This window comes from Zophobas morio, unplaced genomic scaffold (assembly GCF_036711695.1).
Source record: "Zophobas morio isolate AGI-343-1 ecotype UQ-CSIRO unplaced genomic scaffold, CSIRO_AGI_Zmor_V1 ptg000024l, whole genome shotgun sequence".
Classification (NCBI taxonomy): Eukaryota; Metazoa; Arthropoda; class Insecta; order Coleoptera; family Tenebrionidae; genus Zophobas; species Zophobas morio.
In genome coordinates this window covers 17,769,288-17,797,080 of record NW_026972129.1, presented here as the reverse complement: position 1 = coordinate 17,797,080, position 27,793 = coordinate 17,769,288, and the positions used below count along the sequence as shown (strand labels likewise).

General features: G+C 32.5%; 2 protein-coding genes across 2 annotated transcripts in view; both read left to right on the top strand.

Annotated features, from left to right (window-relative positions):
- Glut1 (Glucose transporter 1) overlaps positions 1–27,793 on the top strand; it is a 337,838-nt gene that overhangs the window by 68,089 nt on the left and 241,956 nt on the right. The gene's annotated exons all lie outside the window — the stretch shown is intronic.
- On the top strand, positions 14,194–20,679 carry LOC135135180 (uncharacterized). The gene has a single exon (XM_064064181.1). The coding sequence runs from the start codon at positions 14,684–14,686 to the stop codon at positions 20,198–20,200; it is 5,517 nt and encodes a 1,838-aa protein (XP_063920251.1). The 5' UTR covers positions 14,194–14,683; the 3' UTR covers positions 20,201–20,679.

The following is a 27,793-nucleotide window of genomic DNA, read 5'->3' as shown; positions in this document are numbered from 1 at the left end:
TTACTTTAAAATTAATTAACCATTTTTACGTTAAGTATTTTGTGATACTTGAGAGAAGCTTTCAATAAAGTTTTCTTTTAAATTGCAATTTTACAAAAATAAATAATTTGCAAAAAATGGGCTTTGAAGTAGGCAGCACACGGTATTTTTGTTTATATTTTGACAATTGTTAGAATTTCTATGAACTCTATTAAAAAGGGTTTGTCGTCTAATTCGCTGCATTATTGTTGTTTTTCTCATTTAGTGTGTTTTGTTTCAGGTGTGTAACTTCTACATAATCAAATGGTTGATAGATAGTCAGGTAATTATGAACATTTTTCGACAAAATAAGCATTTAAAAATTAATTATTTCTTCTGCATTTAAAGCTAATAAATTTAAAATTTTCTTCAGTTGGAGAATGAGTCTAAATTTCGAAAAAAAAACTTGTATGGCTTTAGTCAAACCACCCTTATAATGGACCCAAACCACAAGGAACATTACTGTCCATTGTTGACAGAATGGAGCTGTGAAGTTTTGCTAGGTAAATGTGAACGAGTTAAGTTATACAATAGCCAGTTTTACTTATAAGGGTGCTTTGGTTTAAGCCGATTAAGTCATAAATGTTTTACAAGGTGTATGTCAAGTGAGTTTTGTATACTTAAAATTTTCTTTCTATCTTTGAAACCACTAGTCACAAAAGTTGAGAAAAACTGTTTCGCAATAAACAATAAACGTGACTGAAAACTATATTATCTGTTTTTAAAGTTGAAAAATGTGTCCCTTGTGCTAGAGAAATGCCAGTAATAAATTTTTATTATTAATTATTTTTTATATGAGAAAATGTTTTTATTACATTTACTGTATTAATAACACTGCATTTTCCAATATACTTTAACGTCAAACAAGTGTGATTTTGTAATTTTTCAAAAACTGTCAATAAAGTGATGACTGGCCACTTTCATGATTTCTCGACGTTTCATGACTTCTAGAGGATGAACAAATAGTTTTCCATTTTCATCTGTCTATCATTTGTCTGTCGTCTACTTATCTGTCCTTCTGTATCGATTTTTATTAGGCAGATATTCTCAGACCCTACTGGACAGATTCCTGTCAAATTTTATACGTTTGTAAAGAATATCATGTAGATGGTAAAACACTAACCGAAATGTCTAGGGTCATGCAGACTTTTAGAAAAAAGAATCAAAATTGTGTAATTACATTTTCTAATTGTATACTTAACTTCGGAAGTGCAGAACCGAAACGTCTTAAGTAAACCATTAATCAAAATGTATCCGTTTATCCCCTCCAAAAAAATTGATGGCGTCAACTCAAAATTTTGCCGAATAAATATTATTTAAAATATGCAAAATAAAAATATTACCAGTCTATACTTTTTCCAATTGCTTATACAGGTGTGTCTTAAAAAATTAATGAATGAGTCAATTTATTCTGTTGAATAAATCAAAAACTAAAAAATTTATTCACAGCTGCAGCCACTGTGAAGTTCTCTCTGACGATAAAATTTTGCTTAACGAATAATCTTTTAGCAATCTGCAGAAAAACATCCGTTACGTTGGAAGTTGTCGGCTTTGAAACTTTAAGCTAATAAATAAATAACGAACAACATTACTCAGAGGTAGCGATGTATTTAATACAAAAAACAGAGTTTATCTAACATCAGATTTATTTGCGTAAGTGACGTCGGCTACTTGAAATTAGCTTAATTTGTAAGAGAAATTCAAAATTCTATTCTGATTCGACGTTTTCCAGCGCTTCACGTTTCATTACACCGCGCTCCCTTTACAAAACAAATATATCGTTTTGCAAGCGCGGCGACATAGAAATTTGTGTAATTTGCCATTTAGGTAAAGAGATAATTTGATGATTATGCCGGTTCGGTGTGCGTACGGTCATAAACCCGTAATTTGAACAAAATATGATAAGACATTACTGGAGAAGTTGGTGGGATGGACGTAAAAAATAAAGAACCATAAACAAAGAAAGTAACATAGAGCAGGGGCAGAGAGCATATCGTGGGATGACATAAATGTGGGTCTTTGCTAAATGTTCCTCTCCATATCTCTTCCACCGTCCACTGGCAACAGCAGCCGCTGTCATATTATGCGACATAAAAGCCAACTACATAAAAATACAAGCTTGAACTTTTGACTCTAGTTTTAATATCGCAGAGTAATGTTCGAGTCGAGGGTGTCTCCGTGCGTCCCCTTGCCCTCTTTTCATATCGACCTGTATTGTATTATGCACTCGAGTTGACGAGCGCTCATTTATTTCTCTTCGTCCACACGTTTTCAGATAGCTTCTTCGCGAATCCTTCTTCTATATCGCACGTTATGAAGGGAAGCGACAACTGCAATAACACGCGTTACAAACTCAAGATAGAGATGAGTTCGCAAGGGTGACAAGGGATAATTTACATCAGCGTCTGCTGAAGCCCGACCACTAAATTTGCGATAAATTATGTCACGGCAGGGTGTGACGGGATAACAGAAAATACAAACAAATTAAACTGTGTCACTGTCATTTCACTCTCATGAACTTACGTATCTCAAGAATAACTAAAATGATTGAACCCAGCAGAGGAAATAAAGGTTATCTGCAACTAACCTTGAAAAATTGGGCTATTGTAACTCTGACTGAATGATTGTGAATCATCTGTCACTGTTAACTCTTTGACTGTAATCGAATCATCCTTGATTTTTAATCTGCATGTCTTTATGTCGAATATTAAGGTAAAGTTTCAAGATGCACTTCTTTATCCAACCAAAATAAAGAAGAAAAGCAAATGTAAGAATTTGAGGTTAGGTTGAACTGCAGCGGTAGCTATTTTATATTATAGTAAAAAAGATATAAATTTTGTTTACTGATTTCGATTAATGTCGATAGTGTCAATTACACTTGTTTCAAGAATCTAACAAACTTTAGATTCATCTTGGGAAAGTAGTATGAAGCATTTTTAATAAATGGTTATATATGCGTATATTTGAGGGGTCAATTTTGTCGATTATGGCCATAAAGTTATATGGGATGTTTAAAAAGTACTTCTGCCGAGAACGAATGCGTATAACATTTAAAGTGGGTTTTTAACGACCCTCCCATCTTAAACTATAAAATCGTCAGAGCTGCAACGCAGTTTATAAGTTTTTAAGAACCAACAAAAAGGAAAATATGCGAAATAGTAATTTATTCCATTTGAATGTTAATTTAAAGTGTTTAAGTGTAATTAGAAAAAATTAGTACATGTTGAGTGGGCACTCTTTTCCACAACGAAATGTCTTTTCTTAATGCAAATTTTTGACATTTGAAATAATAAAAAACTCTAATTTGCACGAAATCATCCATTTTTATTCCAAGTAAGATATTATCAGAAATATGCATGTAATTATTTACACGTTTTTATGAAAGTATGCAGTGGAACACGTGAAATATGTTTCCATTTTTACATGAAAATTTATGAGCAAATTAACACTAGAAAACTTTGGTAGCTATATTAAGCATATTTTACCGAGGAACATAATTTAAGAAAGAATCTTGTTATGAAGGAATAAAAATACGATTAATTTTATGAAAGTTTAAGTATTTTAATAATATTTCATTTTGATTAACTGCGGCTGTAGACTTTATTAGCAGGATGTTGGTTCAGTTAATGTAGAATTATCTTTTACTAAATTATTGCACAGTATTTTTTGGAACAATGCGTTGTGTCATAAATATCAAACCGATGTTTATTTCAATATATAATATATATTTAATGACCCTATTTATTTTCTTAAATACATTTTTCAAGGCTATTTTTCGGTAACTAACTGTAACCACGTAATGTTAACGAATAATAATAATAAAACAGGTCGCGTCAGGTCAGGTTTTATGACGTTCGACTTTAATTGTGTTAGTCTTCTCGTCCAAACACTCTTTCTTTACATAACTAGGTAGTAACGTCAGTTAACGCTACAAACTTGTTTGCACGCACAATTTTTAAAGTGATCACATCCTCTGAGCAACACTCTCATTACCTATTTGTGGCAGGTGGTCCCAAGCTGTCAATTGTCATTAATTTTAAAGTAACAATATTCGAAGGGTTTATCATACCTGTTTGGGAACCGAGTGTTTGGATGAGAAGACTAGCACAATCAAGATGGAACGTCACAAAACCGTTTGACCTGTTTAATTGTGTTGCGTCTTCTCGCCCAAACACTCTTTCTTTACCTAACTAGGTAAACAAATGTATATATTATAGTATGGTCTTACTGTCAGTATGGTGGCGAATAGCTCCAGAGTAAGATTTTCAGATAAATCTTGAGGTTTGTTTAAATTTTTCCGTTTTGTGTCTTAAAAGAAGGACTATAAATAGTGTTTGTTAAAAGTTTACAAGTTTTACAAGTTACATCCAACATTCAAAATAACATTTATAAATAGAATATCGGGTTACCGTTTTTACACAAACAATAGAAAAAGTTTCGCGACTTTTCTTAACATCACAGGTTTTAAACCAGGGCAGCATTATTAGATAATTTTTCAGTAAATAATCAAGAATAAAAAAAATTAACCTTTGATATAGATGTCTATAAATCTTGTTCCTAGATACTAACTTTGAAATTTCATAGGTAGACTTTTGTGATTGGTGAGTTGTAGTACTGAATCTTGAGGTTTTTGGTTAAAGTTTTGAAGTGTCTGTTTGCTCTTTGTCTAAGTTGGCGTCTCTTAAGACTTGAAGGTAAATTGAACAATTAATAAATCTAAAATTTAAGACTTGATTACTTCTAAATGAAGAGCTTAGTGAAACTTTGCATTGTTACTTGCGTGGCGGTGGAAAAGCTCTGAAACTGTCACGACAATAATACGATTTATGACTCAGAGGGAAGTAATTTAGAAAGAGTGTATCTCTTGACTACTAAACTGATGGCTTTGATAAAGATTTCATAAACGGCGCTATTGAGTATTTATGTCGTAAATTGGGTTTGCTGATGTGGTGTTAAGCGGCTTGTTATTATCTCTTCTGGATTGTCGCTTCAGAGGGTCTAAAAATAGATCGCAATAAATAATTAGCGGTTATTAATAGTGGAACGGGTGTCTCTTGCAAAGTTTTTAAGACTAATCCCCGACTGCTCCGGTCTATTCATTAGAGATTCACTCCGGTACTCATTATTCATCTTACCCTTTCAGCCACGCCTTTTCCCAGCAGAGCTGCTCATCTGATAACTCAATAAAAATTGAAAATAATTACTTGCTCGAACTATAATTACGCAGGGACGTTGCGGAGTTTCGTTTTTTCTTCTCTCAGCCACATTCTTCCTCATTCGTCCCTGCTCATTTTCAGCCACCTATTAATTAAAATTAAGAATTTTTCTTGAGGGCTTCTGAAAATGTTGTCTCTATTGTTTAGGCGTGTTTCCTCAATCTACTCTGCGTTTAATTGCTATTTTAATTAATGTCGCAAGAGGAGACACAATGAGAACGTAAATTATGCAAGACCCAGTTTTGTCTCCGAATTGGCCTCTTGAATGGAGAGTATGACGATATTAATTTTATTTATTTATGTTCTATTTTTTGTTCTCCTGCTTCTCAACCTATTGGGGCGAGAATAGTGCGAATTTTTAGCTTGATGTAAAACGATTCTGCTTTTTTACAGGAAGACCCTACAACACGCTTCGTTTAACAGTCTTGCCTCATTAAGCATAAACAATATCAACTATTCTTTAACTCGACGTCAGCTTTCCCCTTTCGAGATAAGAAAAAACGCCCCTGTTAAGATTTTGATCGTGTGCATCCAAACTTACAAGAATTCTTTCGATAGACGATTTTTTCTTATCCGGGTGATCATAAATACTAAAACTATAACTTTCATGGCGGCAATTTCTCTTTACTGTCATTCTATGTAGAATCTCACACTTCACATGCATGTTGTATTAACTTAAGCATTCCGTATTCTGTCTAAGATGAGTAACTGCATATTAATTTACCAATTCTGAGTACACGTGCGTATTACGTTGTCTAATGAAGCTGCAAAATCTGTTCTAAAACGTAGTGAAACAATTAGAAAATAACAGCGTACTTAAATTTATTTCGGTCTTGAAGAATAGTGCAGTATAGAATGGGAAAAATGGAGATACTCTCAGGTTTTCATACTTTGAAAGAATTCGACTAATAGCACGTTCAGATTACAAGCATAAGCGGTTAAAAGAAAATGAAATTTGTTTGATTTTGTCTTCGAAAAATCTGGATGTCTAGGGTAAAAAAATCAACACGGATTTATAAATTACAAGTGCAGGAGTAACTTTTTTTTATAAAATTTAAGTAGCTGATTAGCCAAATTTTGGTTAGGGGTTTTACCATATACACAATATTTCTAACATACGTATAAATTTTGACAACAATCGGTCTAGTAGTTTCAGAGATTATCTGTCTAACAAAAATCTGGTTTCTATTAAAATTTCGTTGTTTTACTAATGGTATTCCAAATTTGGCAGTTTCTTGTGTTTTATTTGTATTTTTTTAAATTTATTTTAATCTTTTTAGTCTTTTGTTGTATATAAATCGAGTTTCGTTATAAATAGTGGTGGTGCAGTTCATCCAGGTCGTGATCTGTGCTGTTCGTACTCCTCCAAGGCATTGTGTTATTTAGCCTACTTGTTTGCTGATGTCATTAATTTTATAATTTAACTTTAGTCCCAGAGTGGAATAGAACGAATATGATTAATGTGGTTGTCTAGTGTGTCTTTGCATATGTTAATTTTGATGGGAGTTGAAGCAACACCCTTTGTGTGAGAAGTGAAGTGTATTTGTTCGTTCGCGCTCAAAAGCATTATGTCATCCGAATTGTTTTACAGTAATTTAGTAATATAATCATTAATCATAATAATTAAAAAGTTTCCCGTGAGCTGACCAATAAGGCGTACAAATTTTGTTATTTGATATATTGGTTAATTATTATTTATTAATTATAAACCAAAAATAATAAATACCAAAAGACATTTTCAACCCTATCAGTGTCTTTGGGATTTCTTTAAACAAGATTCACAAGAATGTGGAAAATTGAATGGAACCTTCGCTTTCTCCGAATCCTAGAGAGTAAATTAGATTATTGTAATGTTCTCCTAATATATTGCTTTGTTGTGCACGTGTGTCGAAAATGTCCTGCAAAAGCTCATTCAGCGATATTTTAAACGAACTGATTCTACTGATAGCTCATTTAAAAAATAAATAAACTAGTTATTTGTTTAACAAATCCAACAATCAGAACTCGTAGAGAAGCTGTTATTGAAAAACCGTCGCTCGAAATAAATTGGAAACCACCCCAATTCGCAATGTAAATTTATTAATCGATTAAAATGAATAAAACGAGAAATGTGGGACGGGGAAGAAAGGGACGTGATTTAAATGAGATCCATGCTTATTAAAAATAAAAATTTTATAGGCTTCGTTATCAGTTTGACAGCTGTGACAAAAGAAGGGAAAACCATTATATTTTTAAAAAGAAATTAAATATTAATTGATAAATAATTAATTGCGTCGGGGATTTGCAATCACCTTCTTTACAACGAACGAAATATTGGAAACAATAAAATTTCAATCAATTTTCTTCACACCAAGACGGAATTGAGTAACCGGGAACGTTTCTAATTCCACTTCTTAAATTTCTGTTTCGACACAGAAAATCCCCTCGCGTAATTGAACTTTTGAAGTCATTCCATTATTGTGATTAATAATCGCCGATTTAAATCCCATGTGCGGCGTGCTTCACATTATACATGCTCCAAATTGAGTTTTTCCTCTAGGACTAGCTATTACGATCGTAGTTAAACTATTAAATTTTAATGCATGAAATTTTTGAGGGACGATTTGTTGCAACAATTTTTTCTATTTTTATTCGCATTTGCTGAATTATCGTAACGAATTGCCACTCGAAAGCGTAAATTCATACCTTTATTACTGTGCGAGTTATTGATGGAATATGACAACCAGTTGTAATTTCGGTTGACATTCAGTGGATATTATTTTCTTTGATGTTATTAGGGAGAATCCAACTGGTCAGTTTGTTTCGGTCCGTGTAATTCAAATAGTGTTAAATTTAGCATCAGAGAGGTGAGTTGATAATTAGGTCAGAATGTAACATATGAACTGGAGCTGATATAGAAAGTCGATAATACAACCATTACGCACGTGTTTTCAACACGAATGCCCTACGTCATTACACGTCTGATAATGAGAAGATTGCTGTCACGATTGCGTTTACATGACAGTGATTGCTGGTAGAAAACTGTTATTTTCTGACGTAATCGGGAATCGCGCTTTTTCTGCAAGCATTGTTATTTAGCACTTTTTGTATTTTAATTTGTGTGCGGTGGTGACAACGGTTCTAAATAATGTTAGTATCACAAATAATAAACGTAACTCACAAAGTTGGAGAACACAAACAGTCTTTACATTTTAGTTGTTGTTTTGGTAAAATTCGTTGTAATCAAATGTTCAATGTGAGAAATAAAATAAATAATATTTTTTTAAATACAGCCCTGAAATTAAAGCAGATATCAATGTCAAACAATTTTATTAGCACGAAAAATATTGTATCTTTAAGAGTACTTACAGGGTCGCTAAAAAGTATGGAAGTTAGGAATACTCAAGTTCTATTTTCTGCAATTTTTTATTTTTCCGAATATGGTTAAAATAATTGTCGAAATAAAAATACTGAAAATCAGTAAATCGAATATCCTTTGTGCAGAGCACTTCAGATTTTAGTTTAAATTAATTTAATTTTTTGATACTGTTCGTACGTGTCCTCAAAGGAGAAGTTTTATTTAAAATACGAGTTTGTCGTAGGACAGGTACTGGTAAATTGTTTATTTGATAAAACAGTATTGGAGCACAATACATGAACGATAGGATCACGCATTGTTCATTGAAAGCTTCAAATACAGACCTTTTCAAATGTTCGTATATAATAAATGAACACATTCATTAAACTCAGTCCTGCCATTATTCAAAGTCTGCTCAGACCATCATCACGTGTATACTATGTTCAACAATACTCGACTATTGACACGTCTGACACGCCCAGAAATGGGTAAATAGGTGCTAAAAAATGCCAAATACAATAAAATTTCCCTGAAATTAAAATGCATTGATCGTAATATAAAGCCCAGCGAACGTTTACAATTTTTTTGTGACAACTTCATAACAATAATTAATTTAATGGACGATGTAATTGCAAATTATGAATTACAAAAGTGCAGTAGAGCACCTGGTTTGATTAATCATTTGATTAAATCGTTCACTTAATCGACCTCTTTTAATTTCCATTTTGATCGACTTCCTGTTTCCGAACTTTCTTAAATTATTATCTATCGAAGAAAGGGAAAACTTTTTCATCAAGGTGAAAGATTACAAAGTTGCCTTTCATCGACGCTAACTGTGAATGAAGGTGAGTGTTAATCATGACCACTGACATATTCATTTAGTTTTGGCACAGGCTCTCTTTGAATCTTTAAAATATCTGTGGGCGGCAAAGGTGGCTCGTAAAATTTCTTAGAATAGTTTAAAATATTCGTGCTTGATGCGCGCAGTTATTAATTAATAATTCCAGGCGGATAACACCACATCGTGACTCTGTACTAGACAGGTCGTTGAATTATTAAAATCACATTCGAGTATCCAAAACTGAAATATGTACGAACTATTCTTGTTGAATTACTAAAAGCGACTTCCTTGACGAATACGAGCTTTTGGCACGGGAATAGGTCGTTTCGGTCGGTTCAATTTAACTGAATTTAAGTAGGATGAATATTTAGTAGTTAATTTGCTTTTATTTACATCAATCTCACTTTTTTGGAAGTATGGTTTGTTAAAACTAACTCTTTATTTTTTTACGAAAATTAAGCCTCTACGTCCGGACGAATGTGTTTCCAACATTAGAATACGAAATACGTTAAAGGTAGTTTAAGGTATCAATTTCCCGATAAACCTGGTTCTTGACAACTTGACATTTGTAAGCAATAATTTACCAGCACTTATACAGACGTATATAAAATATCTAGTTATCTACACTGGTTTATAATGCCTTGTTGAAGCGTCTCGATTTGATTTAGAGGCTACATTCACTGAAAAAATCAAGATGGATGTCTTTTAACATCTCACAAGACATTCATTGTGGTAGGTGTGGAGTGTCGAGAAATCGGGTGAACGATCAAATAATTGTCCCAACTGTATGAATGCGTTACTGAAATGCAAGGCTGCAACAGAAGGACACGTATGTCAGTTCCGACACGTGCGGTACATCTCCAATAATTAATAGTAAACAAATGGCCTAAGGTTATTTAGACAAAACGTCTCTCGCTCTTCAGATACAATAGAACAAATCGAATAAGTATAAGTATAAGTTTATTTTAGCCAAAAGACAAAAAATACATTTTTGTATATGACACGTCAGAATTAACAAACAATAAACAAGTATATAAACTAACTACATTCATACATGTATATTAACATGATCATGGCAATTACAATAACATTTACAACAGAAAATCAATGAAGCATTTGATGTATGCCTGAGATATTCGCTGCATAAACTACGACGAAAATATGGTACAAAAACAATGTTAGGTAATCAAGGCGGATTCGTAAACCACAGGTTCAGGAGTATATCATTTCATCACATGTAGATAACGTTAACCATTTAAAATAATGACGGGACGTGATCAAATTGTTGGTGGAATGGAGAATACACACTTCCTTGGCTTAGGGCCGGGAAACAAAAATATAGGTAATACCACAGCATATCAGTGCTCCTATACTAGTATAAAATGTGATGACTCAATCTGGATTTTTTTTGGGGAAATCTGGATCTCTATAGTAAAAAATCAAAGCGGCTTCATAAAAAACAAGTATATGAATATGTTATTAAATAAAAAATATAAATGCCCGAAAAGAGACTTATTGTTTCGGAAACACATAATAACTTTCGAAATTCTGAAGACGTTTGATCAGTTATTGTTTCATATTCATTTTTTGCAATTATTGTTGTTATTTAAAAATGTTTACATACAATTTTTGGAGTTACTGCATTCTAGTGTGGTTGTCAACTACCCAGTTAAACAAACTGCATTTTTAAATTCAATGTTATCAGCCTTAATTTATTGAATATCGGTTCAGATTAATACTAACTATACACATATATAAAACACCCTCTAAAAAATTCAGAAATACACCATTATGTCAGTTTAAAAAAAAAATTGGCATTACTGACACCAATCGATCGGGTAGTTTCAAAGGTTACACTGGTTTACAGCTAAACATCAGGAAGAAAGAACATAAGGAGACCTAATTAATCTATAGTAATACGTGTTCATGTGAAAGAATTATTTATATGAAATTTCCGTTTTAAAATTGAAACAAATTAAGCCCTCAAGATTGCTACTTCTAAAAACGAAACAAAATCGGGATCTGGAGGTTCTTTATTGTGTTGTAGGCTATGTCTCACACGAAAACATTATTATTAGCCTCTGAGATTGCTAATTCTAAAAGCGAAACACAATCATATCTCGGGATTGCTACTTCTAAAAAAGAAAGCAAAATCGATCTACAGACATTCTGTATTCTGTGTTATGCTATTTCTAAGATCCAAATACATCCAAATACAAGCATCTTTACGGCCTGAGATTGTTGATTCTAAAAATGAAACAAAATTAGACCTCGAGATTGCTACTTCTACAAGTGAAACACAGTCAGTCTCAGAGATTGTTATTTTTAAAAACGAAACGAAATCGGTATCTCGAGATTCTTTATTTTGTTTGGTGCTACTAAACAGAATGAGCTCCTGAGATTGCTACTTCTAAAAACGAAAACAATAGATTCTCAGCCTTCTTTATTGTGTATTATGCTGTTTCTAAAATCAAAACACATTCAGCGCTTGAGATACAAAAAAATAGATTCTCCATATTTTTTACAATGTGTTGTGCTACTTCTAAAACAAACTACAATTAGTCTCCGAGTCTGCTCTTTTTCAAAATGTGGTATGAGATCCTTTATATTGTGCTACGATTTTTTTAAAGCCTAAACGCATTTAGATGAAAAAAATATAAAGGGTGTTTCAAAATAATTTTCATCTAGTTAGCTTAGAAATCGCTTCAACTCCTATTTTTCCCTTGATGAAAATCTGCAGCCATAAGCGACTAGATGAAAATCATTTTGAAACACGTTGTACATATTTTCAATAATATTCATGGCAAACTATGACTGAATAATTGAATTTTATATCCTTGCAAAAATTATAATAATCATTTATTCCGTTTCCGTATTCTATGACTTTCTGATTATAAATATTTTGAAAAAACTATGCGTGCGAACAAAAATCTAAACGCAGGTTCGTAATCAGCAGGAAAAATTACATCAGAAACGTGTATTTTCATTTCACATAATTGCAAAAAGTCGACCAGTGTATCTGTCTAATAAAAATCGACACAGACAAACGACAGACAGACATATGATAAATAGACAACAGATACAAGATGGACAGGCGATAGACAGGCGGAAACGGAAGCCTTATTTTTTGTACTCTAGGGGCCATGAAACGTCGTGAAAACATCTTTAACGTACGTTCGGGAAGGAAAAATGGTCTAAAGCTATTTATATAGAACTTCCCTCACCTCCGAAGTACTCAGTTCAGTGTGTTAGATAAATTATAAAAGTTGATTCGGCAAATTTGATATTTACTTCCGGAGCGAAAGTTTTTCTCGACGTTTCATGACGCCTAGAGTATGAAAAAACACGTCTATTATTTGCCCCTGTTTGTGTCAAATTTTATTAAGCAGATAATCTTCGAAACTACTGGACAGACTGTTGTCAAATTTTGTTAGGTATGTTGGGAATATCGTGTAGATGGTACAACGCTGATAAATTTCCATGGTCATCCGGACCAACAATTTGATGACACTAGCTCAAGATTTTGCGTAGTAGATGCTATTTAAATTTTGTAAACCAATACGTTTCTGTACTTGTGGGTTATGAATCTGCCTTGATTTTTTATCATAATTACTGTAAAAAATGACAAGTACGCGGCGGTTAAGTGAGCTATGTGGTTAATGCGTTCAACTTGAGCCTTACACAAGTGAGTTAGAATTCCATCTATTGTTTATATTTTTTTAACTTATAGGGCTATCATAAAATAAATAAAAAAGCAGAACACTGTATTTATTGGACTATGCTTTAGAGGGAAGGAATTTTTGTCTAAATAACCCTAGACATTTTTGATTTAATTTCTAAAATTTATTGATTCATTTATTATTCATTCATTTTTTTTTAATTTCACTTTCACTTTCAATATAATGCTAAAACTGAGGAGAACTTAATCGCTTTGGTTAGAGCCATCGATCCCGTAACCGTAATCTATGATTTGCACTCCCTATACATATCTATAATAATAATAAATTAGTTTCCACAAAAGGATAACATAATTATATACTTGTCATTAATGAATGTATTGTTAAACCACAGATAAAACAGCCAGTTACACAGTATTTTGAGATGACGTCATCAAATTTTTAGAATGAATGAGTAGATAAATTGTGATATCGATTTATTACATTTACGATAAGTTTAAAATGTTTGCAAAGTTTAAAAATACGGATTCTGTAGTTTCTAAATTAAGTTGTAAATTTTTTTCAAGTTGTTGATTTTTTGTTCCAAAATATAACGACTAATGTAAAAAATAAGTAGTATTTACATACACAAGGTTTACAAATCACAAATATTATTATATACGTTTTAAATAGGATATAATTGACAAAATTTATACACGATATTTTGCAAATACTTACATTTAAAATTTCGTAAGTTGGTGGTGTAGTTTCGGAAATCCTGTGTCTAATAAAATGGCTAATAGAGGAGTACAGAAACGGGAGACATATTGTTTCATATTATAGGAGATACGAAACGTCGAGAAAACATGAAATTTGTTTTTCGTTAAATAGAGCTTAGTGTAACAGTTCGCTCGAGAGGTGTATTTCAACCAAGGAGATACAAAAATACCACTAAAACAATTTCCTATTTTAGTATAAATTTTGATGAAAAAGCTGCGACTTCAAAGACAATTATTTAGAAGGATTAGACATTGTACTAGTAAGTTATGTTATTCATTAGAAACACTTACATATTTACAATATGTTGTTATGTACCTATCCCACAATTTGTGTATTTTTCCATTTCGATCCATGCAGTTTAGACTTAAATATGTACAATTAGATTATATTATCATGTCTTTAACCCGCTTCGTGCATCCCGTGCTCGGTATAAAGTTCTATTTGTATTTATTTATCTGTAATCATTTTCTTTGTAAACCGAGTACATAAAATGTTAGCAACGCATCATTCTAGACACAATTGAAAATTAGACAATTCGATACAGTCCGTTCGGTTCCTTTCAGTTATCCCGTATTTTAGCACACTTATTATAATACCTTTAAGAAGATTTTGTTAATAAATGGTGATATTGGAATCTGGGTTTTTCTGAGACAACTAAAGACAGGAGTTCATAACATACTGGTGTCAGAAGTGGGATAGAGATAAACATATTTCCTGTCCGACAAATACAGCAAGAAGTCCAACTTAATCATCAGAAACTGGTAAGTGGAAATATTCTTTTTGTTGTCCGTTTTGTTGTCTTGTTAACACCGTCCAATCCTTTAATAAAATCAAAATGACTCTTAATTCCGAAACTCAAACCCCTAATGAATCGTACAGTCTTTCCGACATTCGTGCTTTACTTCCAGAAACATTTTCGGGCGATCGTAATGACCTTTATGATTTTCTCCAAAATTGCGAAAATGCCCATAGTTTATGTCAGTCTCCACAACAAAAGAAATTAATTTTAGCTTTTATTGTATCCAAATTAAGGGGATCAGCTCGTGCACAAATTCGGGAAAAAGAATTTAATACATGGGATGAACTGAAAGAAGTTCTTATCAATGCATTTTCAGACGGTAAAGATTTTAGTCAACTTATGGAAGAACTAAATACTATCAGTCAACTTAAACATGAATCTGTTATCAAATTCTATACTAGATTAGATCAGATGCAAACGCGAATACTCAATTTAATCTCTCTTAAACACAGTACTCACATAATGGGTAGAAACGAAACAATTCGCGACATTTCTTTGCAACGTTTTGTTCTGCATACAGTGGAAGAAATTTCTACAGCCTTGAGACGTTCCAAACCTAAAACTCTTTCAGAGGCTTTAACTGAAGCTCTGTTGGAAGAAAAATATCTTCTAGCTAAGCGCTCTGATAACGTATCAAAAAATTATCACAAAAGTTGTAGTTATTGTCATAAAACAAGTCACTTTGTAAAAGATTGCCGTCAGAGGTTAAAAAATACTTCTAATCATGTTAACTTCAATAATGATCAAAGTAAATCAAATAATTTCAATCAAAGTAAATCAAATAATTTCAATCAAAGCAAACTATCAAAATTCTGTAATTATTGTAAGAAACCGGGACATTTAATTCAGGAGTGTAGGAAAAGAGAATATAATAATCGGCAGAGAAATCAGTCAAATCGTAATATTTCCCAACCGCAAAATAATGCTGCATCTTCATCTCAGGAGGTTCATTTAAACTTTCAAAGATCCCAGGTGATTGACCGTGCCAGTGGATCATCTATAAAATCAACATATGACATTCAAAATTGCATTAATTCTAAAAATCAAGTCTCCTTACATCCGCTAACAAACAACAGTTCATTATACTCCAGTTCAAATACTGATACGCGATTACAAGAATCTCCCATTATTTCCAGTCGTCGAGTTATCGACATTCAGTTATCAAAAAATGACAATGTTTCTTATATAATTCTTCCGCATGAAGGCAAACAGGGTATTGTTTATTTCAAATTCCTAATTGATACTGGTGCAAATATTTCTTTGATAAAAACTCAGAAACTTAAACAAACCAATCTAACATATAACCCTAATGACACAGTGATTTTGAACGGTCTTAGCATAAATTCTCCTGTCGAAACTTTGGGCACTGTTACTCTAATACCTAGAATAAACGATCATCAACTCGATATTAATTTTCATATTGTGAAAGAAGACACTACTAATGTACCATTCGATGGACTAATTGGTAATGATTATCTTCTCACCCAACAAAAAGCCAACATTGACTTTGATAATCTTAAGCTAACTATTAAAGACCTTCCATTTCCAATAAACATAAATTGCAACTCAAACCCAAATGATGAATCATGCTACTATTTATCTCCGCGTTCAGAAACTTTAATAAAAGTAGGTATTTTGAATAAAAATATTTCCGAGGGTGTAACTCCCGAAATTCCTATCTGCGAAGGAGTCCTTCTCGCTAAAGCTATTTTAAAAGTAAATACTGATAAAACCGCTTATACGACTATTCTAAATACTTCCGATAAGAAAATAAAAATCGATTATATTAATTTATATTTAGAAGATATACCTTTCGCTAAGTGTCTGTCACTTAACACCTCAACTGAATTTGACAATGTGTCAACTAATAGGCTTGACCTTCTTCACAGCAATTTGCGACTAGAACACTTAAATTTGGAAGAAAAAGAATCTCTTTTAAGCCTATGCCAGTCCTATAATGATGTATTTCATCTACCTGGTGATAGTTTAAGTCACACAACAACTTTATATCACGAAATCAAAGTTACTGATCCTACTCCGGTATCGTCCAAAATTTATCGATTTCCAAAAATCCATGAGTCAGAAGTTGATAATCAAGTGCAAAAGATGCTTCAACAAAAAATTATACGACCTTCTTTAAGTCCATATAATTCTCCGCTTTGGGTTATTGAAAAAAAACAAGATTCCTCTGGTAAACGTAAATGGCGAGTAGTTATTGATTACAGAAAACTAAACAATGTAACAGTAGGTGATTCTTATCCTTTGCCACAAATAGATTTCATACTTGATCAATTAGGTCACAGTAAATATTTTACCACATTAGATCTAGCTTCTGGTTTCAATCAAATTTTAGTACACCCTAAAGATATCGAAAAGACCGCTTTCTCAACGCCAAATGGTCATTTCGAATACTTGCGTATGCCTTTCGGTTTAAAAAATGCACCTGCTACTTTTAGTAGATTAATGAATGCAGTACTGAGTGGCTTGCAAGGTACTCAATGTTTTACTTACATGGATGATGTGATTATATATGCTTCATCATTACAAGAACATCAGACTAAATTAAAAAACGTTTTTGATCGACTACGTTTGAATAACTTAAAACTGCAACCAGACAAGTGCGAGTTCCTACACAAGGAAATTTCTTATTTGGGTCATGTTATTACTGAAAACGGAGTTAAACCTAACCCCGAAAAAATTTGCGCCATTTCAGACTATCCAAGGCCAACAAATACTAAAACTATCAAACAGTTCTTAGGCTTATTAGGATACTATAGAAAATTCATTAAAAACTTTGCTGCCATTGCTAAACCTTTAACATCACTTTTAAAGAAAGACATTGCTTTCGTTTGGGGACCGGAACAAGAACTCTCCTTTACAACTTTCAAACAGGTATTAACTAATGAACCGATATTGCAATATCCAGATTTTTCAAAATCTTTTACCCTTACTACGGATTCATCGAACTTTGCTATAGGAGCCGTTTTATCTCAAGGTGACCGCGATCTACCTGTAGCTTATACTTCTCGTACTTTAAATAAGGCGGAATGTAATTATAACACCACTGAAAAAGAGCTATTAGCCATTGTGTACGCTGTTAAACATTTTCGTCCATACCTGTATGGTCAGAAATTTAAAATTGTGACAGATCATCGTCCTCTAACGTGGTTATTTAATTGTCGCGATCCTAGTTCACGTTTAATTCGATGGCGTCTTTTGTTAAACGAATACGAATATGAGATCTGTTATAAACCGGGTAAAATAAATTCCAACGCCGATGCTCTTTCGCGAAACCCCATATTAACCACTTGCGATAGTAGACCATTTCACCCTTCTTATGACGATTTTGTCCGATTTCATTACGAAAACCAAGAAATGATAACTGTAGATTCAGTAAAAGAAAACCCTCTTGATAACTCCCCTAACGCACTTTTAATTTCAAAGGATTTAAACGAACAAAATCTCTATTATGAAACGCTGAACAAATTGTACGATTTCAAATCAATTCCCCCAGAAATTAACATATATGATGTTATACCTTTGACTAATGCTAATAAACAGAAAACATACCTGCTAGTAACACACTTAAATTATTTTGATGTTCCCTCATATAAAGAATTATTTTATTCCTTACTTAATCTGAAAAAACAATTATTAAAAGATAACGTCCAAAAGATTCACTTCAAAAATCCATTGTGTTATAATAAGAAATTTAAATCTGATATGATAAATGAATTAATACATTTTATATTCAATTGCACAGACATTAAAGTCGTCCTCGTTAATAATGAAAAAATTACTCCCTCAAAAGATGAAATCCAACATATATTAGAGGAAAATCATGCAACTACTGCGTCAGGTCATAATTTTATACATTCTCGTAAGAGACGTGGAATTGTCAATGGAGTGTCAACCGGATTAAAATGGTTATTTGGAATACCTGATGCTGATGATGCCGAATTCTATTCTGACTCTATAAAATCCTTATTAAGCCAGAACCGTGACACTCAGTTACTAATGCAAAAACAAATTCATATTATTTCCTCAGCTATAACAAATTATAATAACTCAGTAAGTTCCTTTAAAAATTATGAAATGAGATTAAATGAAAATATCAATCGCTTTAATAATTTTAGCAAAGTTGTTTCTAAAAAACTAAACCAAGTAACGGTTGTCGAAGACATTATTACACATTTAAATTTATTGACACAGCTAATAACTGAATTGAATGAAGAATATGATGTACTAATTTCTTCAATCTTATTTGCTAAGCAAAACGTTTTACATCCGTCTATTATTAACCCGAAAGAACTTCAAACACAACTCGCATCGATTACATTGAGATCGTCTTTGCAATTTCCTATTCCAATTGATGACTATAGATCTTTATATAAATATTTTTCACTTTGTCAAGTTTCAGTCTTATTTGATGGTGACAACTTAATATTTGTAATTCAAATTCCTCTGGTTCACGAACAGACTTTTATACTTTACAAATTAATTCCTCTTCCTATTCCTACGGTAGAAAAAAACATATTTTCCTATATTGATCCACAAAACACCTATTTATTAATGAGTGTTACCAAGACGCATTATGGTCGTTTGAAGGATATTTCTGCATGCCTTAAATTGTCTGAATCCGAGTGGATGTGTCCACAACCCGTTATCTACTTGACTTCTCAACGTCCTGTCTGTGATGTTCGCCTGCGAACGGAAAATCTTAACTTTATTCCAGACGATTGTTCTACGAAAACAATGAAAGCCGAAGTCGAAATTTGGCATACACTACGGTCCAATCAATGGTTGTATGTTCTTTCGTCCGTCACCCCAGCCACGATTTCCTGCGACCCGAAGGATGATCAGATTATCGATATTAATTTTCAAGGAACTGGTATTTTCACACTCCGACCCAAATGTAAATGTTACACAATGTCAACCAGCCTCATCGCAAGTTACAACGTGACTAAGAATTTTACGAACTTTATTCCTTCAGTTGACATTAGTAGCGATGACTGTTGTATCAAGGAACAACAAATTTTGAAAGCAGTCGAGATGAAACCTCTGGAATTAAATAATCTGAATTTGGATGAACTTCGTCACAGCAAGCACCAACTTGACAAGTTTGAAGAAGAGCTTCGTGCCGAAATAAACAAACCATTCCCATGGGGACATCGGACTTTTTGGGGTTCCCTAATTGGCGTTATAACTGTTATAACTGTTCTACTCATCTTTTGTTGTTGTTGTTGTAGGTACTGTTTTGACTGTACCTGGTTGCCGTATATTGGTAAACTCATTCCCAAGCGCTCGAGTTGCTTCATCGAGTACTGTTACAACAGCAAGAATCACATAACCAACAGTGTGATTTGCGTTCCTGAGTCTCGTCGCAACAACACCACCGATGATGATGATATCATGTTGCCACTCAAAGTTTTGTCAAAATCGTCATCCAATGAGACGTCTACTTTAGAAACTGTCGAGGAAACACCGGCGGTTTCCAATCCGTATAATCTACGATCTCGGAAATCATTGAGTCGCGAGAATCTTTCCAAGTAATCCTTCGTATGTAAATTTGTACCTATATATTTGTTAACTTTCCTTTTTGATAATGTTTCAATCTATTTTTGTAATAATTTTGTCACTGACGTTCATTTTAAAAGAGGGGAAGAGTGTTATGTACCTATCCCACAATTTGTGTATTTTTCCATTTCGATCCATGCAGTTTAGACTTAAATATGTACAATTAGATTATATTATCATGTCTTTAACCCGCTTCGTGCATCCCGTGCTCGGTATAAAGTTCTATTTGTATTTATTTATCTGTAATCATTTTCTTTGTAAACCGAGTACATAAAATGTTAGCAACGCATCATTCTAGACACAATTGAAAATTAGACAATTCGATACAGTCCGTTCGGTTCCTTTCAGTTATCCCGTATTTTAGCACACTTATTATAATACCTTTAAGAAGATTTTGTTAATAAATGGTGATATTGGAATCTGGGTTTTTCTGAGACAACTAAAGACAGGAGTTCATAACAATGTGATAGATGTAATATAACTTTACAAAACAACAGAGTAATATAATATTACAAACTATAGATAGTTAGTACTATAACAGCAATGAGGATGTAAATTTTACCTGTAAGTAAACAGGTTAATTAAAAAAAAAGTTAAAAAAAGTAGAAAAAATATCGAATAATTTGTATAATCAGTACGTAATTGACGACAGTGGAAAGAAAAAAAACTGCAGCATATAACTACAGGGAATGAAATATAAAAAAACAATGAATAACTGTTATGCATAGGATGACAAGAACTTCTATGATTACGAAAATGCACGGCACAAGAATAATAAAATGGTCACGAAAGTTTTAAATTTAAAATATGTGTTTAGGCCAAACTTCCGACTTGTACTGTGTTATATAGTAATATTTGACATAAAACAGTAAAGTGTGATACAATCATTCATTAAATTTATGAAAAAGTTAACACATGAATTTGAAATTGAAAAGTTTTAGCTTCAAATTTCAAAGGAGCTTACAAATGCTTGTCCGCTGCGAAGATAGATTATTTAAAATTAGACATTATCCTATGCACTTAGCGAACGCCTTTTAATATTATATTAATATTTTGATCAGAAGATTCAAAATGAATTCCGGATACCAACAACAGTTGTAAAAAGTTTAGATAAGATACTTAATTCGGAATTTCTTTTATATCTATCTATTTTGATTTCTTGACTACTGAAACCAAATATATTCCTTTTAAGATAAAAAAAACCATCTGAAAAGTGCAAACGCTGCCAACAAAACTTTACTTAATACTACTGATAATAATCATGTTAGAAAACACGTTCAAAGTGTGGATACCAGTATTTGAAGACACGGTTGCAACTTTGTAGCAAAACTGCCATTCTCAGCACATTGTTTGCCGACTTTATGAGAAACCAGCGGCAATAAAATACATAACACATTAATTAAATCGTAAAATGAAAAAAGAACGAGAACGTTCTGCTGGTTGTACAATTAACGCCACGGCTAAAAATAAATAATTACGACCTCTGTGCAAATACGGCGTTCTTCGACCGCTAATTGAAAGTTCACTGGAATAATTACTGAAGCATCAAACACGAGCTTTGGCGTCGAAAGCTCCGTCCCTTTGATATTTAATCATAACCAATATTTAAATGGATCGATTTTTGAGATATTCGCCGTGAAAGCAAATATTTGCGTCTCGAAGTGAAGTGTTTTATAATGAAGGCTGGGGCTTTCTTCGGGGGCGGAAGTCGCGTGTCTCGTGGAAGGCGGCGGAAAACTGGTAGCGAGAAAGATCGACGGCAGTCGGAGGCGATGCGGCAACCTACCTTACGTGTTTAATTGTTACTTGTTAATTGCGATATAACGTAATTGGTTTGCGAGTTATTTGGCGGATAAAAGTGGCGTGACTGCGATGTCAGGTGGTAACGTTTCTGTTATGTGTCCAATTCAGTAGCGTGGTGTGTGCTTCTTTTTTTATGCATAAAAAAGATAGAGTCTGCACGCGAGTCGCAAAATGTTAAATTAATAAATGGCGGATCGTGAATTTAAATTAGAGTTTCAACAAGCGGCTAGGATTTAATATGTTTAGCTTTTTGTTCGAATGGTAAACTCGAAACGAAAATGCAATCACATTGTTCGTGATTTAGAAATTCAGTTGAAACAAAAAAAAGGACTAGATTTCATTCATTTCATCAAAATTGGTTGTAGCAAAAAGGACAAAGACGATTTTGTGCAACGTATTTACTACTAATTATTGCTTTTTAAATGTTAATTTGATCTTTTTTCGATAATGTAATTTTTTATTTAAATTTTTTAAAAACCTTTCATAACAATGTATTCACTATTTCCAATCATTAAATGGGAGTATTGTTATTTCTAGAATATTTTGTAAATTATTTTGAAACAGCACTTAAATCAATCTGTTACCCTGGCATTTTTAATTCAGTTTATATACCCCCAGTTCTACCATTTTTACAATGATTGGGTACTAGTATAATTTTTTAATAAAATGTCCTACGCCAGGATTATGACAGGTAAGAGTATTGTCAAGGTTAGCTACGATTTTGTGATTTTTAGTATTTTTATTTTGAGAATATAATTCATGTATCACATGACCTCATTTCTTCCAATAGAATTTGTTCATGCCCTTAGTTACATGTCTATCACAGCGATAATAATTTTATTGCCTTATTGTGGTCTGTTGCTACCTAAATTTAAAAACTGTCAAACTGACAAATTTTAGAATTTCATAAATTTTTTTGTCTTTTATGGCTTGCCAACGTTGCGGGCAAGCTCAAAACAACGAAATCAATTCTATTATCAAAAAATGTGATCATTTATTATATTCTCATGTTGAATATAACTCGTGATATGATTAATAATCGAAGATATGGCTCGTGAAACCGAAGCAGCACATTCAACTCGTGCTTCGCACTCGTTGAATCTGCAGCTCGGTTTCACTCGAAATATTATCGATAATAATCATATCACTTGTTATATTATAATTGAGAATATAATTCATGAATCACATGACCCCATTTCTTCCAATAGAATTTGTTCATGCCCTTAGTTACATGTCTTATCACAGCGGTAATAATTTTATTGCCTTATTGTGGTCTGTTGCTACCTAAATTTAAAAACTGTCAAACTGACAAATTTTAGAATTTCATAAATTTTTTTGTCTTTTATGGCTTGCCAACGTTGCGGGCAAGCTCAAAACAACGAAATCAATTCTATTATCAAAAAATGTGATCATTTATTATATTCTCATGTTGAATATAACTCGTGATATGATTAATAATCGAAGATATGGCTCGTGAAACCGAAGCAGCACATTCAACTCGTGCTTCGCACTCGTTGAATCTGCAGCTCGGTTTCACTCGAAATATTATCGATAATAATCATATCACTTGTTATATTATAATTGAGAATATAATTCATGAATCACATGACCCCATTTCTTCCAATAGAATTTGTTCATGCCCTTAGTTACATGTCTTATCACAGCGGTAATAATTTTATTGCCTTATTGTGGTCTGTTGCTACCTAAATTTAAAAACTGTCAAATTTGACAAATTTTAGAATTTCATAATTTTTTTTTCTATTATGGCTTGCCAACGTTGGGGGCAAGCTCAAAACGACGAAATCAATTCTGTTATCAAAAAATGTGTTCATTCATTATATTCTCATGTCGAATATAACTCGTGATATGATTAATAATCGAAGATATGGCTCGTGAAACCGAAGCAGCACATTCAACTCGTGCTTCGCACTCGTTGAATCTGCAGCTCGGTTTCACTCGAAATATTTTCGATAATAATCATATCACTTGTTATATTATAACTGACAATTTATTTTACCATGTTGGGGAAAAATAAGATAATGCTGGCATTAGCTTTCTAATTTTAGAAATAAATGCACTATTTAAATATGGAACATTTGACTACTAGTGCTATTTAAAAAAATCAAGTTAACCCTGCGTCTCAAAAACAAATGAATTATGAAATTTGAAAAAATTGCAGAAAATAGAACTTGAGTATTCGTAAGGACAGCCCAAATTTGAAAAAAATTCAATAACCGTTCACGCGATATTCAACTGCTTCCATACTTTTTAGCGACCCTGTATAATAGATAAATCATGCTTATTGTATAAGCATTCATAAAAAATATAAAGTGCATTATCAATTAAAAAATTGGTCCAAGTTTATTTCCACACAATTTTCCTCGCGCTTGAAACATAAGTCTTAGAAATTCCACTTCTCTGAAAAAGTATAAAATTAGAATGTGGATTAAACAACAAACAAATATAGTAACAATACTAATAATAAATAAAATCAAAATAAAATTCGTAAACCAGTACAGGAGTATATTTTTTCATACAAAATCGGTAACGTGAATTATGCAATATATTGGGCTACGTCATCGAATCGTTGGTAAGGGTGACTGGCAAAATTTTGGTTAGTGTTTTACCATCTGCATGGTATTTCTAACACACATACAAAATTTGACAACAATAGGTCCAGTAGTTTCGAAGATGATTTGTCTAATAAAAATCCGGACAGGTGGCAGACAGACAGACAGACTTTTTTCGTACTCTAGAGGTCATGAAACGTCAAGAAAAGATGAATGTGGAAAGTCGCCCGATAGTTTCGATTACTAACTATACTTCCTTAGTTTATGTTCGGGAATAAAATTTTTTTAATGCTTGTTTAAATGTATTAAGCAGCCAACTGTGAACATTTTTAGGCATATTATTAAAAAAAGTGATACTCAGCACCAGTTTGTGTATTTAAGAAATAATAATAATAAAATTCATAATTTCGTTAATTTACTTTTTTTTTGAAAAACCCTCGGAGAAGTCAATTTTAGTTTTTAAAATGACACTTTTTGACGTAAAGATGAATTTTTTGTAACCAACCGTTTTTGCACAGTGGCTTCAACAACGAATAATTTGATTTATTAGTACAATGCCTGAACACTTTCTGTTCAATGGTATGCTGAATGATATTGTCCAAATTGTTTGGTCTGTTAGTGTAGACTTTAGATTAGAAAATTACCCTCATAAAAAAAAAACGGTTTACGTCGCCCTATCCATCTTCCCTTGAAAATGTTGACAAGTAATTTTCGTAATAATTTGTTCATAATTTGGAAACATTAGAAATACAGTTGGGTGTGTAAAATTTTCTCAAAAATTGTGTAACAGTTCTTCGTGTAGAGGATTATAAGAACATCTTTAAATGAGATTCTGTTAAAATTAATCTATTGATTTTTTGTTTTTTTTTCTGTAACTCTTATAATTGTTTATAAAAATTTGGAGTTCCTCAAAGATTCAATTAAGGTCCATTATTATTTACTCTTTTCATGAGTGAGTTGTTGATTGGTTTTATTTTCAACTTGAAAGTATTTGCGACCAATGACTAACTACTTCATGTTGTATAAACAAACCTAAGATTAATCGGGATAAATCTTTTGTTGCATCGTACACAAGGAAGTTATATTTCATTGATATGAATTATTCATTATATGACTGATATTCCATTGGAAGGGAAAGAGGCCATAAAAGATTTAAGAATAGTTTTTGATAAAAAAATATCGCTTGCCAACCTTCTTGATATTATATACAGTTCTGCCACCAAATTACTGGATTTTAGTGATGAGAACTTGCAACAGGTTCAGAGACTTCAATGTGATTACTTGATTAGAATTCTCTGTGTTCAGAAAATTGTACTAAAATATATATCGTTTAAAACTGATGGTATTTATATATTTATCCAGCTAAATCTAGCAATTTCTGTAAAAATTGTATCGAAAATTTTGAATAACAAGATTAACAGTAACAGATTTTAGTAATGTCTATTTACACTAGTTTATGAATGTTTTTATTACTTCTCAAGCATAATCTAAGGAAGTATTGTATATAATAGGGTCCATTCCGTGTTTTCTGGACGTTTTATGACTCCTAGAATATGAAAAAATAGGTTTCCCGTTTCCGAGAAAAGTGTTTCAAGAAAATAATATTCTGTATTGGCATTTTTTGTTGTTTCTATTTCACACAATTTAAACTTATCTATACAAATGACTTTTTAACATTGAAACGAACACAAAGTAACATAATTTCTTTAGTAAAATGGATTACGTTTAAAAGTCACACCAAAACTAACAACTTCTAGCACCACGTATAATTCTAGCTCAGATAAGCATTTTTGTATTTTCTCTTCTATTAGTAATACATCACTTTTGAAAGTTTCAAGGAACTGAACCGTAATAATTGTTAGTTTTCCGTTTCCTCAACAAATAAATAATGTTTTAGGGGGTTCATTTCAGAATGTAGATTTACATATTTTGTGCTATAACTTAGAAAAACACGCAACCGGCTGCAAATGCGATTATGCGACAATTTTGCTTTATTTTATCCGAATTAATGACCAGCACTGACGTGCTTCAGCTGCATTTATTTTGTGTTTTATATTCCTGAAAGTAAAGTTTAACGTATTTAGCGATCGTAAAGTATTCATACAATAACAATAAATTTTAAAATGATGTGTAATCTACTCGGAAATAAAAAATGTTTCTAGCTTGCGATATTAAATTTCCCGTGTTCTTGGCATTTAATATAAAGAAGTATCGAAAATGTATTCAGTGTTAATATGGATGCTTGTATTTCATGTGGAATGTCTTATTCTGTATAATATTACTATTTGTAAATAATTTCCAGCGCATAATTACAGAAATTCCTTGTTTATAAATGACTACAAGATATTCAAATGGTTTCAATCGCTCTGGAATAAAAACAATTTACGACAGAATGTCGCCATATTATAGAATATTTGTGGTAGTATCAAATAGCAAACCAAATTTTCAAATTTTCGCTTTCTGTACGTCAAATTTTTAAAGCTTCATTACCAAAACGATAATAAAAAACGATTCAAAATTTGTTTAGAAAAAAACTATAAAATATGAGATAAATTTCCTTTGAAATTTACAGTGTAACTCGTTGAATTATTAATTTTTTGCTTTATAGATCTTCCTGTTCTATTTAAGAAAATTATATCTTCTTATTTTAAAGAGTCAGAATGCCCTATTTGCATTGAAAAGACAAGAAATGCTAACATGTGCAAAAAATCGTACATTGTGCAAACAAGTCAGATCCGCCCTTTAGTGTAAATTTTCCGATGAGAATTGAACAGGAAGGAGGGCGAGATTCGTTTCGATTTATATTATTCACATGAATGCAGACTCTTGCAAAACGTACAAACTAAATTCATTTACCGGAAATGAAAGGCGCGCTTGCGAAAGAAGCCGGGGAAAACTTGCAAAATTCATAATTCATCTCAAACATCTCCCGCTAATGCCTTCTGAAGGCTGTATTAATTCTTTACATCAAAGGAGACGCGCTACATTGTTGAGGACCGGGATGAGACCGGGAATTAAAAGTAGCCCGGAGCTGTCAGCACGCCAGCTCAGCCTCCATCAAGATTGATGACAGTCATTTTATAATATCGACGCGGCCGACACACCAAACACAAACAAAATGACCAAACAAATTCGGATTATGACGGACAATATCTTCAACCTCAGCTATTTGCACGGCAAATTCTACGCAAACACC

Bases quoted from the DNA above. Each gene is read 5' to 3' on its own strand.
- LOC135135180 (XM_064064181.1), top strand. From the start codon at position 14,684: ATGACTCTTAATTCCGAAACTCAAACCCCTAATGAATCGTACAGTCTT.